General features: G+C 35.4%; 1 protein-coding gene across 3 annotated transcripts in view; it reads right to left on the minus strand.

Annotated features, from left to right (window-relative positions):
• LOC306886633 (alpha-(1,6)-fucosyltransferase) overlaps nucleotides 1-15,356 on the minus strand; it is a 98,222-nt gene that overhangs the window by 26,245 nt on the left and 56,621 nt on the right. For 2 of the 3 annotated variants that reach the window (XM_079443912.1, XM_079443913.1), the window contains exons 3-5: nucleotides 7,040-7,158; nucleotides 4,212-4,374; nucleotides 2,515-2,629 (exon numbers count right to left, since the gene is read on the minus strand). In XM_079443912.1, coding sequence (XP_079300038.1) covers nucleotides 2,515-2,629; nucleotides 4,212-4,374; nucleotides 7,040-7,158 — 397 coding nt within the window. Of the gene's footprint in view, nucleotides 1-2,514; nucleotides 2,630-4,211; nucleotides 4,375-7,039; nucleotides 7,159-10,932; nucleotides 11,034-15,356 lie in introns of those variants that run through there. The other variant, XM_079443914.1, reaches the window with a different exon arrangement.

Below are 15,356 nucleotides of genomic sequence, written 5' to 3' on the forward strand. Positions count from 1 at the left end.
CTAACCCATCAGTAAGATCAAATACATCAACATCAAAAAATCAGAAATGCCTTTTAATACACTGGTTTTATGAATGAATGAATGAATGAATGATGCATTTATATAGCGCTTTATTGTGTATTGCTGTACACCCAAAGCGCTTTACAATCATGTGGGGGGGTCTCTCCTCAACCACCATAATTGAGATATAACACCATAATTGACACCATAATTATGTAGCATTATCATTAGGATTAATTAAATGGCAATAATGATTTTTCAACAATGATTCACATTTGATTACTTTTGAGACATTTAATGGGATATATATGAAAATATGAGTAAAGTATTAATGTAATTGGCCTCAACATTTTAATATGATAAAAAATTATAAATAGATTAAAAAAATCAATAAAATGATAAATAGATAAAAAAAATTCAGTGATGAAATCTAATATATATATATTTGAAAGTCTCTTAAGCTCACCAAGGATGCATTTATTTGATTAAAATTACAGTAAATAACAGTGATATTGTGAAATATGATTACAGTTTAATAGAATTAATATAGGATTATGTTTGAAATGTTTTCACATTCTAATGAAAAACACTGCTTGTATGATACATTTATTTTTTAGAAATTCTCAATTTAGAAAACAGAATAAGGGGCAACACAAACATTCTTCCATACTCTGTTTTGTGTTTCTATACTTATCCAGGACTGGAAATTACTCAAATCAAATTCCAAACTTTTCCATATTGTGTATGAATCCTGTCTCTTAACTTACAGACCCCAGACCCTGAAATGGTATATATGGATATATAACTGGAAAAAAAGGGAATTTTTTTATTTTAAATAAAAAGACAATTTAATTTAGATTATTTCATAACAATAGTTTATTACACACACACACACAAAAAATCATTTGCACAAGCCATTCAAATTCTAACTGCAGCTAAACCCATATTTCATGTTTTTTTGTGAATGAGGAGTGTCCATTCTGGCATTTATCTCATTTGGCTAGCTTCTACTGAATGACCTGAATGACAAATGAATTTCCACCTACTGTAGAGACTGGACATATGGCCTTGAGCTTTAAAGTAAATGATATTGAAAGCCGATTATTAACTAAGCCTATTAAATAAAAAGATAAGCCTATTTATTTTGTTCTCCTATTTTATAGCTGTATTTTATTACTTGCACTTGGTATTGCATACGTGCGACCCCTTTTTAGTTCATACCACTGCTTTATGAAACTTAAAGATAAATCTATCACAAATATGCAGTTACAAATATGTAGATTATAAGGTAAAAGCATCAGTTGTCTAAATCCACAATGTGCTGTTGACATTCCAAATGTAACTTCAGCATGTGACGGCGGTTGAAAGTCTTTCTGCAGGAGACGTTCAGGCTGCGGGTTAAACACACAGAATCAAGCTGAGCCCTGCTGATTACAGCCTGTGTGCTTGTGCGTGGCACTGCATTGTGTTGCAGCTGAATGTCAGTTTAGTCTCCAGTGTGGAGTCGGTGCAAAACAACCGCCCCATCCCATCTCAGAGAGACGGACAATATACTGCTGTCCCGCCAACTGCAATATAATCACCCCTCTCATTGATATATGGGGAGAGGGAAGGAGGAGGGTGAGTGAATGTGATCTTGTTCAGCCATAGACTGTATTCAAAACAGAAGCCATATTTAATTTGAGGAACAAACAAAACATGCAGTCGAAATTGAGGCTTGGAAGTAGTGCCAAATGCTTCAGACATGGAGGGGTACCCTAATATCCATAAAAGCCACGCAAAATAGGTCGTTCAATGAAAATCTCTCACATTTTTACATTTAATCCAGCCCAATCTTGAAAGTTTGGTTTTATTTTTGCATAGAAGTAGAGCTCATTGAATATGTCATAATGTTGGGTACTTCCGTCCCTTATAGCCGTTATTTGTTCATTTCAAATTAAAAATAGCATCAAGTGTTTGTGAAATAATCAGTGTTTTTTAAGCAAATCTTTTAAGTGAACAGATCATTTCCACATACTAACACACATTTTTTTGTTCACTGAAGTATTTTGTTTTAAAGAATTAGACTGCTATCCTGCCTTCAAAGTCATAAGCAAATCCCATTTGGAGCCTTAAAGTGGCACTTTTATTACATTAAATTAAACACTCTTTCAAGAGCCTCTTATTAGAGTTTTAGCACACAAGTTTCAACAACAACAACAAAAAATGTTTGTTTTAGTCTTCTGTGCATGTGTTTTTAATGAACTGGTTGAGTAAATGCTTCAGTGACTCATTCATAACAGAAAAACACTTCGCCAAATATAATAATTATATAAGGCACACTGAGTTCACAAATCCGAAATAATCTTTTTAGTTAATAATATGACCTAAAAGATTTGAGTAACGGGGTGCCATCTACTCTGCCTAAAGATAGGGGTCAAATGAATGAAAATGTCATCATAAAATCTTCCTAAAGAAAGAAAAAAGGGAAAAGGAAAAAACAAAACAAAAGCATGTGTACTGTATGTAGTATACCTGTAGGTACGTGATTCTGTTCTGTACTAGGTCAGACAGTTCTTTAGCTTCGTTCTCTCTCCAATCTCCAGCACCATCTGCCTGGCTCAGATGATACAGGTCTGTCATGATGGACCTAAAGATTACATAAAGACCACTGTAAAAAACAGCTCAAAACTCCAAACAACTGCATCACAATTGCTAATTAAACCAATTGATTATGGCTAATTACAGAGCATTTTGTAAAGAAATAATATTAAATGAGTTTTACAGTCACAAACTAAAGTCAGCCTGGCCTATGCACTGTTAATCATCCACAATACAATTAAAAGCGCTCCAGTAATGACTTCCTTTTTTAGCGTCTGTTCAGCAGTACATGGACGTCTTTTTTCTGAAGTGCAACCAAACGCGCTGATCTAAACATACACACCCATTAAACCCCAGTAATGGTATTACTGCCCCATGAGATTACATGCTGCTTAGAAAGTTTTAATGTGCTACGTTTTAATAAAACGTAGCACATGATTAGGACAAGTGAAAATGAACTTGCACAAAAGGGTGTAAAGTCTGCATGTGCATTATGGATATGTATTCCTCCTCTACGCTGAGATTCAAAAGTATTACACAGTTATTCATCTCTTCTGTTGTACAACAAAATGTTTTGAGGCCTTGCATATTTAAAATGCGGAGAAGAGGCCCCTGAAGTGAATTTCAGTTATTGGTATAATGCAGATTTGATGAGAGTTGTATAGGGACCAGCTAATCATTCAAATGTATCCTGGCAAAGTGTTTATATTATGATAACTCAATTTTTTTATTTCATTTTATGTTGATTTACTTTCATAATTAACAGCCATAATGGTTCAGACTGGGAAGTTATTTTAATTCATTCATTCAGTTGAGGTATTTATAATAAATGGACAGGATGCTGTGTTTTTATGTTTAGAAACAAAAATATGACCTTAAAAAGTCTCTAAAAATCAATTACACAGAGCAAATATAAATATATTTACATTTAGTCATTTAGCAGACTCTTTTATCCAAAGCGACTTACAAATGAGGACAATACAAGCAATCAAAACCAACAAAAGAGCAACAACATGCAAGTGCTAAGACAAGTCTCGGTTAGCCTAACGCAGTACACATAGCAAGGTTTTTTTTGTTGTTTTTTTGTATTAAGAAAACAAAATAAATAAGTTAATTTCTCATACTGGTGTGAGCAGTTTATTTAACTGGACACATTTACACTACACTAAGAATTTTTTTTTTTTTTTACAATTAATACTTTTTATTAAGAAATTGATACTTTCTTCAGCAAAGACAGTAAAAACTGACAGTAAATACCTTTATGTTATAAATTTGTATTTCAAATAAATAATGTTTTTTTGAAGTTAACCAAAAATGCAGATTTTTTTTTAATCACAGTATACACAAAGATATTAAGCATCACAACTGTTTTAAACAATAATAATAGCAAATCTGCATATTAGAATTATTTATGAAGGATCATGTGACACTGAAGACTAGAGTAATGACTGCTGAAAATTCAGCTTTGCCATTACAAGAATAATTTTTTTAAAAATATTTATACATAAATTAAAATAGAAAGATCTTAACACCTCAAACATTTGAAAGGAAGTGTAGCTTTATAATGCAGACTTGTCTATATGAGTGAAGTATTCTGATGTATACATAAACTGGATGTGTGTGTATATAACCTCTGCTGGTGTCCAAGGTCCTGCAGGAGTGTGTCCACATGTTTCTGTAGTGCTCCAGTGTCCACCAGTGCTAGTTTCTTCAACTCACTGCGAACAAAATACCACAGTTCCTTCACGCCGTTCTCCACCTTCCTCCTTAGCTCCTCCTGGTCCTTTCCTGGACCTGCACACACACACAAAAACAGACATTCATATTATTTCAATGCTAATGGTTACTACTGAGATGAAAGGCCAATATAAATCAGCCAGGTCCACTAAATGGCCTATATCTCTACAATTTGTGATTATTTCCATCAGCCTATAACCATTTCACCTGTCGTGAGACAGATAATGCACCTCAAAACCTAGTCTTTCGATATTTTTGAGTGAATTTTGAGTCAGTACAACTTCAAAAGTGACAGTAAAGACATTTATGTTACAAAAGGTTTCAAATAAATGGTGTTCTTTTGAAATTTCTATTCATCAAATGATACAATGTTCAGAGTTTCCACAAAAATATTAAGCAGCACAACTACTTTCAACCTTGATAATAAGGAATGCTTCTTGGGCACCAAATCAACATATTAGAATGATTTGCAGATGCAGAAAAGCTAGTTCATGCATTCATGACCTCTAGACTGGACTACTGTAATGCACTGCTAGGTGGTTGTCCTGCATCTTCAATAAACAAGCTACAGATAGTCAAAAATGCAGCGGCTAGAGTTCTTGCCAGGTCAAGATAATATGATCATATTACCCCAATTTTACAGTCTCTGCACTGGCTACCTATTCAGTTCCGTATCATTTACAAAATATTATTACTTGCCTATAAGGCCCTAAATGGTTTAGCTCCTGCGTACGTAACTCGTCTTCTACCACGCTACAATCCAACCCGCTCGCTAAGGTCGCAAAACTCTGGACTTCTGGTAGTACCTAGGATAGCAAAGTCCACTAAAGGAGGTAGAGCTTTTTCACATTTGGCTCCCAAACTCTGGAATAGCCTTCCTGATAACGTTCGGGGTTCAGAGACACTCTCTCTGTTTAAATCTAGATTAAAGACACATCTCTTTAGCCAAGCATTCACATAACGCATCTTATAATCTTGTACTGCAGTTATATCTGATCAAATGTACATTATTATTATTCTTTAGCTTGGGTTGAACAAATAATTTTTGCTTAGATGGAACAGCAGCTACGCTAATTATGTCTCTATTTGTTTCTCTGTTTCTGTCACTGGATTAACATCCCGTGGTAACTAGGAATTACAGCAGTTTCAGTCTGGATCCAACCCTTAAATGATCTGAGATGACCGAACACCTGAGAAAAGATAATGCCAACCCCTCAGAGGACTTCGGAGGATGCCAACACTCAGACAACATACAGAATTACCCAATTTTGCCATAAGTTAAATATATTAAGGTTTTGCAATATACAAATATATTGTGGAAACTTAATTTCCTGTAGAGCTGCTTTGCAACGATTTGTATCGATTTGTATCGGCTGCAGAAAATTCAACTTTGTCATCACATAAATAAATTACATTTTAAAATATGCTAAACTAGAGAACAGATTAAGTTGTAATAATATATTTCACAATATTACTAACGCAGCATTGCTGAGACTAATTTTAAAAATAAAATAACAAAATGTACAGGCCCCAAATTTGAAATGATGGTGTACAGTTTATTGTCATTTAATTTAAACAATTCTGAACATGTTTGCTCATTTATATAAAATCAAATATAATAACTCTGCATTATATACCATGCTGTCTAGATACCTCTACTGACATCACCCATTAATAAACTCATATCACCACAATTGAAAAAGGTGCAACAATTAGCATTTGGGGAATTATATACATGGATGTAAGATGCAGTGGCTATCACCTATATCACTAAATTACATATTGACGTGCTGTTGGCGGCCATATGAAAGAATGTATGTGTACTGTAGACTGTGTGACCTGTATATGTATGTGAATGCACAAAGATGTGTGTGGGATTAAAAAGCGGTGTCATTCAATCAGGGTATCAGTGGCTGCAAGACAATCCAGCACATGGTTGTGATCCTCTGTGTATAGTGTTCCACTTGTTCTTCCTCTCAAAAGATCATACACTGCAATACTATAAGGTCTGCTGACCCAGAAACCAGCCACAGAGAATGTGTGTGTGTTTGTGTGTGACAGGTACAAAGCATCATAAGTTAACCAGTATCCCTGGATCATCCACAAAATATATATTTATATATAATGATATATATATGTGTGTGTGTGTGTGTGTGTAGAAAGAAGGCAAATGTTGGCTAGAGGACAATTTACGGACTCCCTGTAGTGATATGACTGTCCTTGACTGTGAAGACTCTCATACACACACACACACACACACACACACACACTTTTCATCCATATTAAAAGGTTCCTATTAATTTGACACATTTCATCTTTCCTTCACTCAGCATTAACAGCAAGCCATTACAGCACATCTGAAAAAGAGCTGTCAGCCCTCACACACTGCCACACACTCACACACGTGTGTGTGTGTATGCATTTACTTAACTATAGTTTAGGATGTGAAGAAGTTAACTAAATCTGACAAAGTCTCCATTGGAGGTGTTTAGAGACATCCTTAAGGTACAATAACTAAAATTAGCGTTTCTAGTTATACTTTTAGAGTTATACTTTGGTTTGGCTTAGTAAATTTGCTTAATTTATTAAGAAATTCAATTAAAATTTTTGTTTTTTTGGTTTAGCCACTGAAAATTTTGGCAGGTACCTGTAAATTTTAAAATGTAAAATAAAAACTACAGAATTGTATAGTTCATTTAGATAATTGCGTATATTTACACACCATCAGCAGGGAGGCTGCGGTAAGAGTTGATTTTCTCCTTAGCTCTGATCAGTTGTTCTTCAAGGTTGCGTAATTTACCCACGGCTCCGGGACCACCATCGACCTGTCCATCAGGTAACCTGGAAGACAGAGAGAGAGAGGCATGTTAGCATGACCATTGCCTTGGGAATCGACATGTTCTTACGCTGTGCGTTAGCGCTTCTGAACATTCGAGCTCGTGTGAGTGTAAACGTGTGGCCTACTGGGTCAAGGTGAATTGTGGTTGGCTAATTTCCCAGGGGTCTTTGCTCCTTGCTTCCAGTGCCAATTTAATGCAATGATCAGTTGCGGCAGCCACTGCGGACAATTCATTTGGTGGCAGGGGCTATTCATCACACACAGACACACAAACAGTTGACCGAAGTCTGCCCAGCGTGGGCTCCTGACGTCCACCACACACACATTTTCATCTTATAAACTTCATTACCGACGAACATCCCAAGACCTGAACCTCCATCATTTCCTGACACTCCTTCAAAGAAATCTAGTTAATTTATGAGATGACTTCCTTTGGTAGACAACAGATCCTGCATATTCTCGCTCTTTCACACACAATATTAGTTTAGCTATCTACATACTAATTCTATTGCTTTTATATAAAGCTAATTATAATTTCAATACAGCAGGGTTCTCAGACACACATTACCTGAGGGCCACCAAGTGTTATTCTTCATTAGGTGCCAGATGAACAGGTACAACAAATACAAGTGGTTTTACAACCATGAATTTTAACTATATGCAGTTTTTGCTACATTTATACAGGTTATAGTGAATAGGATTGTTGTGTGACTCATGTCTCCCTCTTACTTGCATACTGCACTGCTTGTTTAGTGGACTAATGATGCCTTCGATTGCATTCCTAGGGAACTGCAATATTCTCCTAGCAGATCAGGAAGGTAATGGTCACAATAATAAACCGTAAACCTCACAAGCTGTGATGTGACTCTCAAAAGTAATACACATAATATTTAGAAATGTTTAAGAACTACATTTTACAGAAGATCTATTTTTTTTTTTTTACAAATATTGATCTCGCACACATATGCTATTCAAGACTTTTAATGGCCCTCAATTTTGAAAAGTGAAATTAAAACGTTTTGTATGAATACAAGGACATCCTGGTCCTATATTTCCTATATTTCAGCTGCAAAATGACAGGCAAAGCAAAAAATAGTTTGGAGTGGCAGTGCAAAAAAAAAAAAAAAAGTGTCCATCATCTGAGTGCAAGTTGCATGATAGCAACGCATTCAATGTAGACCACTCACTTTATTATAATAGAAGCAAAGTGGTTTGTTGCATTGACATGTTACATGCATACAGTGAAGAGGCTTCTTTGTGTTTTAGGCACAAAAAAAATTATAAAATAAAATAAACCTTTTTGTGTCTTAGGCCTATAATAAGCCATCTAAATCAAAATTAAATTATAAACCTTTGTGTTTAAGGCACATAAGCCATGCAAATAATAAACTAAAATAAATAACCCTACAAGAAATTAGCATTTGTATAATAATAATAATAATAATTTAACATGTTATATATATTTTTAAATTATTATGTCTCCAAATAACCCCTATGAGAGACACACAAACAAACAAACACACACACACACACACACACACACACGCACACACTGGGGGGGACAACATAGAGCTCAGTTATCCCCTTTCTCTCATGCACAGCTTTGTGTCCTTGCAGTGGGTCTGTAGTGGAAATCTGAGCCGTATTTGAAATGTGTTTGACGTGAATGGAAAGCATTGTGGAAAAACTGCCTCACCTAAAAGAGAGAGAGAGACAGCGATAGAGAGACAGAGAGGGAGGAAAAATGAGGACAGGGCAGCAGAAGTCTTATCTGAGGAAAGAGGGATGGAAATGTATTTGTGGGAAGGCGTGCTTAGGGTTTTGAAATGGTAAACAACGCATTCCCATTTCACCTGGACGCAAATGGTCATATGGATGTCTGTCAACAGAAGGAGCCGAATGAAAGACGGAAAGGGAAAAAGAAGGATGGGCGAAACTGAAAATGAGGAGGAATGCTGGAATTGGAGAAGAATTGCGTTGTCAAACATTTATGTCATTCTTGGCTGGTCAAGCACGAAATGAGAAGAGAGTGAGAAAGGAAATGAGAGAGAGGGGGTTTGTGTGAGAGAATCTGTGGGCAAATAAGTGTTGTGTGTTTGTGAGAAAGACGAAGGCCTTGAAGAGTTTAGTTCATGTGTAAGCGGTTTGTTAGGAGACAACTAAGACATACTGCGTTAAAGACAACTTTGTTAAATGAACCCAAATTGCTTTCTTATTATGCCAGAAACACGCTCTTCTCAAGTACACAAATGACGTTACTTTGGCGGTGACAAACCTCAGTTCTGACAGAGGGGAGATACAGGTACCTTCAAATGTCTGAGCTATTAGAGCAGATACAAAAAATGCAAAAACATGCCAAAAAAATTGTTAATCAGTATTTTTGTTTTACTTAAAAAACAAACATCCTTAAAACAAGACAAATTTAGCTGAGAATCACATTACAATATTATTAAGACTTGTATTGAAAGAATATATTTTAGTGTACGTTTATATCACTGATATTTTTATTAGATTCCTTCTAAAAAATAAAAAAACTACTAAAGTGAAACAAACTAAACAAATGAATTGATTCCCATGAAAAAAGATTGTATTATTAGGATGTTTTGATATTTTAACTGAAAAACACACGCAAATACTGATTAAGAAAATGTTTTAATACAGTAAGTGGATTATTGCAATATTTTCTAGGCTGCATTCCACTTCAAAGTTTTATACCCTTCCCACGCTAACTTCCCTCCATCTCAGGGTTTTGGATGTACGTCACTGTTTATATAGTGTGAGTGTCCACTATAGCGGACCCCGTGTACAAAGTGGAACGCACTTCCAAAACGACTGCAGGGATTCCCTCGAGAGAAAATGTTTAGGGAAGTTCACAGAATATATGTCTAAAGTGAATCGCAATGCAGTGGAATTTGTGTAGCTAGAAGTATTTATGTTCATGTATACTACTGTTTAAAAGTTTGGGGTCGGTAAGATTTTTAATGTTTTTGACATAAGTCTCAGCAAGGCTGCATTTATTTGATCAAAATACAGTAAAAACTGTAATAGTATGACGTATCATTACAATCTAAAATCACCTTTTTCTATTTTAATATTTTAAAATGCAATTTATTCCTGTGACGGCAAAGTTGAATTCTCAGCATTACATTACTGATTTCTTGTTTAAGAAACATTTCTTAAAATTATTATTGTTGAAAACAGTTGTGCTGCTTAATATTTTTGTAGAAACCATGATAATGTTTTTCCAAAAAAGTTCAAAAGAACTAATGATTTCTAACATTTTAAGTGTCTTTTTGATCAATTAAAGTATTTTTTGCTGAATAAACATTAATTTCTCTGTTCTTACTGCTTAAACCTTGACCCCTGTCTAAAATGACATTTGTGTTGATGTAATCAATACCCAGTCTACTTTCTACAATCTAATCAAATCTCACTCTAAATTATTTGCCACTAAATATGCAGTTTCACTTAAACATTGCAGATGGAATTTCATGTTGTCTTTTAGACTGCCACAGCAAACACAGTCCTGACACACAGTTTAAAAACACGAAACTCCCAAACTGTCCACAAACTGTGAGAACAGTAAGTTCTCTCGAAGCCAATTAACAATGGAAGCTACACTTTTCACTTGACCTCCCTTCTCTGTCTTTCTCTTTTTGTCCTCCTCACACATCACCTGTCCTCAGAAACCTGAGCTTCATCATGTGGCATTACATATCCAGCAATCATCAGCTAATCAGGCCACATCACTCACAGAGAAACATTTAGAAACACACCAGGGTTTGGGAACGGCTGTCAGAGAGGTGTGATGGAAATCCCACGAGGCCTCGTTTTCTGCTGACGCTGAACCCTTGCGAGATGTTGTAGCAGCCCACAGAGACACCTTGTACCGAAGTAGGACACACACACACTTACACAAATGCAGACAGGATGAAAATAAATGTGAAAACAGAAAGAGGAAGATGCATAAAACTGTCACACTTGGGGTGAAAGTACCAACAGCTTGCTGTGGGCTACGGTTTTGACCTTCTATGAGAACATTTCAAAGTGACAAGAGCAGCTAGTGAGCTAGCAAACACTCAGAGAGACAGTCAACCTCTTCAGTCATTAGTGATGAATTGGACAACATTTTGTGTGACACTTGGTGTGTAGGTGTGCGTGCGACACAAATATAGATGTGCTGAACAAGAACTGGATGATGTCACTACATGACAGCTGTTACACTATGACTGAATCACTGTCAAGTGTAATGTGATGTAGTTGTGAAAGCTCCGGGTTTGTATCCGGAAGGTTGCTGGTTTATACCCTGTATGGAGTGAGCTGAGAGCCATCGTCATGGTGCCACTTAACCCTAGGTGACTCCAGAGGGAATGTCCCTGTAATAAGTTCATGGTGGTGTTCCACGGCACCATTGTGTTAAAGTTGCTGAAACCCATTTGTGTGGTTCTACTTCTGTGGTGAAAGACAAATAAAGATAGATAGAAGAAGATCAAAAAACTTAAATTGGTTGGCCTGCTCTCAAATATCATTGTGAACATTACTAAAGATTGAAATGTGCTACTGTAAAGCTATTTACCTCAATCTGTAGTCTGGATGAGTCAGTTAGTTGCTGAAAGTCTAAGCCAGTCTGTAGATTCTGGGCAGTTGAAGTTGACATATTACACAGAAAATCGAGTAGTGTATGATGAGCACAGACTTGAATTTTTTTAGCTTCAAACTATGATTTCATCCATTAGGAGGATATCAAGCATGTTTGATATTTTGAGCTGATTTTAAAACACACTGGGTTCTCATTTGTCATGTCTCTACTTGCAAAGTTTGTTGTGTTTGGAACAAGTTGTAAGTGTGATAGTGTGTGATCCTCATTTGGTGATATTTGAATTCACCACACAATTCCCTGTCACATGCCCTTTGACTCAATGCTTAAAAGGACAGTTTAACCAAAAAAGAAAATTCTGTCATCATTTACCAAACCTGTATGACTTTATTTATTCTGTGGAAAATAAATGGAGATATTCTGATGAATGTTTTTTTCTCTATACAATGAAAGTCATTGGGATCAAAAAATAACATTGGACCCTATTGATTTTTATTGTATGGACATAGCACACACACACACTGCAACAAATATGTTGTTTTGTGTTCTATACAATAATTCATACAGGTTGGGAATGACATGAGCAATTAAGCAAGATGAAATCAAATTTTTATGAAATTTTCCTTAGTCCTTACATAAACTGAACTGAGAACAAAAACAGAGAAAACACTGTGCCATGTCTTACTTATCCACACATTACAATCCTTGTAATTTTAACTATATGACATTTTTCACAGAAATATTATATTATATATTTTCTTAAAACAATTGAGGGAAAAATTCATTAAAACAATGACTGTAGAATTTATAGGTACTAAATGTGTTTAACATTATTTAGTCTAGTTAAACTATGGATACTAGGCAAGAACTTGTTAAATTTTCATAAGGGCAAGTACAAAGTGGAATGAAGAGCTTTAAAGGCTGGACCTTCATGAATTATGGAGGAAGCTGGCAGTTTTCCTTGTGTAAAATCTCTTCTGTTCTAATGATCTTTGATTGCAGGAGGGGGAAAAAAACACTGCCATTGTTTGCCTTTAGAAATCTCAACAGTTGACTGTGCATTAATAATTAAAGGCCTGATGAAAGGAAAACAATATCTGTTAAGGTGTCCCAACTCCCTGTCAGAAAATTTGAATCCAGCCCTATATAAATGAGGTGTTAATTAGCATTAATGCATTAACATTGTTGTTACTATACTGTAAGTCAATTTGAAATCAATGCTATACTGTCAAATCTGCATTCCAATGGAATAAAATAGGCAATGTTATCGGTAATTGTACTTATTTGTACAATACAATAACAATGTCATCATAATTTAGGTACAATGTCCTGCTAAATCCCTAGTCTCTCTCTGTGTATGTGTGTGTGTGTGTGTGTGTGAGAGAGAGAGAGAGAGAGAGAGAGAGAGAGAGAGAGAGAGTGTGTGTGTGTGTGTGTGTGTGTGTGTGTGTATTTGTAATATCAATGGCTGCCTGTGTTTGTTTTTGCAAATCATGTGGTTCTTAAAAGTGCCCATTTGTTATACAAATGTGAGTAGGACCTGAAATAAGTGTGTTTTTACATTTACAAATGACTAATGGTGGTGTAGAATAGTTTGTTTTGGACATTTGTCAGTTTGAGTTGTGTGTGGGAAACCTATATCAGAGCTAATTACAGTTTGATGTTTTTTATTACTGCTGCACCAAAGAGAGAGGTCAAATAAAAGGCCAAGTCTAAACCCGAGAGTAATTAGTCACATTTAGAAGGGACTAATTGACTGTCACTGAATCCAGAGTTCACAGTCTCTATGGCGATATATTGAGAGGTAAGGATCTCCCGCTATTACTGGCTATTAGATCACATGGGCATGGCCTCTAAGCAGCATTTATTGGCTGGACAGCCAAGTATCAAAATCAAATCAAAATCTGAAATGAAATCTCTCAATTGTCTTTCCTAGACAGCAATGAGAATAAATGGAGAGCAAATTATGCAAAGATCCCCAAAATTCTGCAAACAAAAGTTAGAGATATGATTCATATGAACTCTAATATCAATAATATATCTGTGATATGCAATCCACATTCATTTTATACCTATATACATCAGACTCGTTTCTATTTTTATTTCTCCCAAGGAATTTTATGAGAAACATCTGAGACCTGAATTTGTAACTGGCAATTCCATTAAATCTCCTGAGGGATGAAAGAGCAATACAACTTTAACTCTGGCCACCATAAAAACACAGACGCAAGCTATAAAAGTATAGATTTGCTGCTGATAAAGAATAAAAATTTGATGCTATTAAACCTTAAATGCATACCTCAGGTCTTTAGTGACCCAAGATGTCATTTACTACCCTCTTCCTCCTTAATTTTTTATAGTTAGATATCAACTCTCTTAGTATTCCTCAACCTATTTAAACAATATGACAAGTAATAAAATGTAAAAGAATGTCTGTTTTCTGATTAATTTTTTGTAAAAAAGTGTATAGGGTCACTAATGACCCGAGGTGTGTAATAGTCTAAGTATATTTTTCCAGCGCAATAATAATTAAACGTGATGACTCGATAAATGCATTTCACCTTTATTCCTCGAGGTGGCACTGTTTGATAGACGATGACGTGACGTTTCACTCATTATTACGGCAAACATAAAACAAAAGAATATCATCTTCAAAAATTGAACTGGCTGGAATGGCTTTACTGCAGAGCAATTACTGTACGTAATGAAATATAAATGTTACAGTCATTTGATGGTGGATGTGGTGAATAAGCTGCCAGCGATCAAAATATTGATTTTGAAGTCACTGAAAATGATAGTTTTGAGAATATGGTTGAGATCGCGAATGACAGCGATGGTAAAATCATCTGCTCGAACTGAACCCTTCTAAGTTTCAAAAGGTAAAGAAATATGCTTGATTTGATTTTTTTAGCAACTGTTATTAAAATATCAGGATTGTTTTATGCTATTGCAGCAGATAGAGATCCATCTGTGTTGTATATGTAAGTCAGGGTCGCTAAAGACCTGAATATGTAATAATGATTGACAGAACATTTATGGAGTTAAGGGTTAATCCATCAGAAATATTTTTTATAATATAAAATGTTCTTAAAGGGATAGTTCACCCCAAAATGAAAAAATTGTCATCATTTACTCACTCCTGTTGTTCCAAACCTGAATTTCTTTCTTTCTTTTGTTGTTGTTGTTGTTTGATGTTTTGAAGAATTTTGGTAGCCATAGTATTTTTTTTGTGTGTGTGTGTGTGTGTGTGTGTGTGTGTGCTATGGAACTCAACGGCTGCCGGCAACTGTCTGGTTACCAAAATATCAAAATATCTTCTTCTGTGTTCAACACAACTACTTGAGGTGATGACAGAAATTTCATTTTGGGTGAACTATCCCTTTAAATGTAGATTCAGACAAAAACAGATGGCCTTGCACATGCTGGCACATGTCTTGGTTAGAAGAGTCTGTGTGTCATCATAAAAATGTAAATATCTGTTCTTATCATGAAAAACATCAGCTTTATCAGCCAAAGTCCATCTCCACCCTTATTCTTTCTTGCTTTTTTTACTTTCCCCTGGACACAAACACACACAAACACAACTATTAAGAGACAGAGAAA

This window comes from Barbus barbus (assembly GCF_936440315.1).
Source record: "Barbus barbus genome assembly, chromosome: 20".
Taxonomy (NCBI): domain Eukaryota; kingdom Metazoa; phylum Chordata; class Actinopteri; order Cypriniformes; family Cyprinidae; genus Barbus; species Barbus barbus.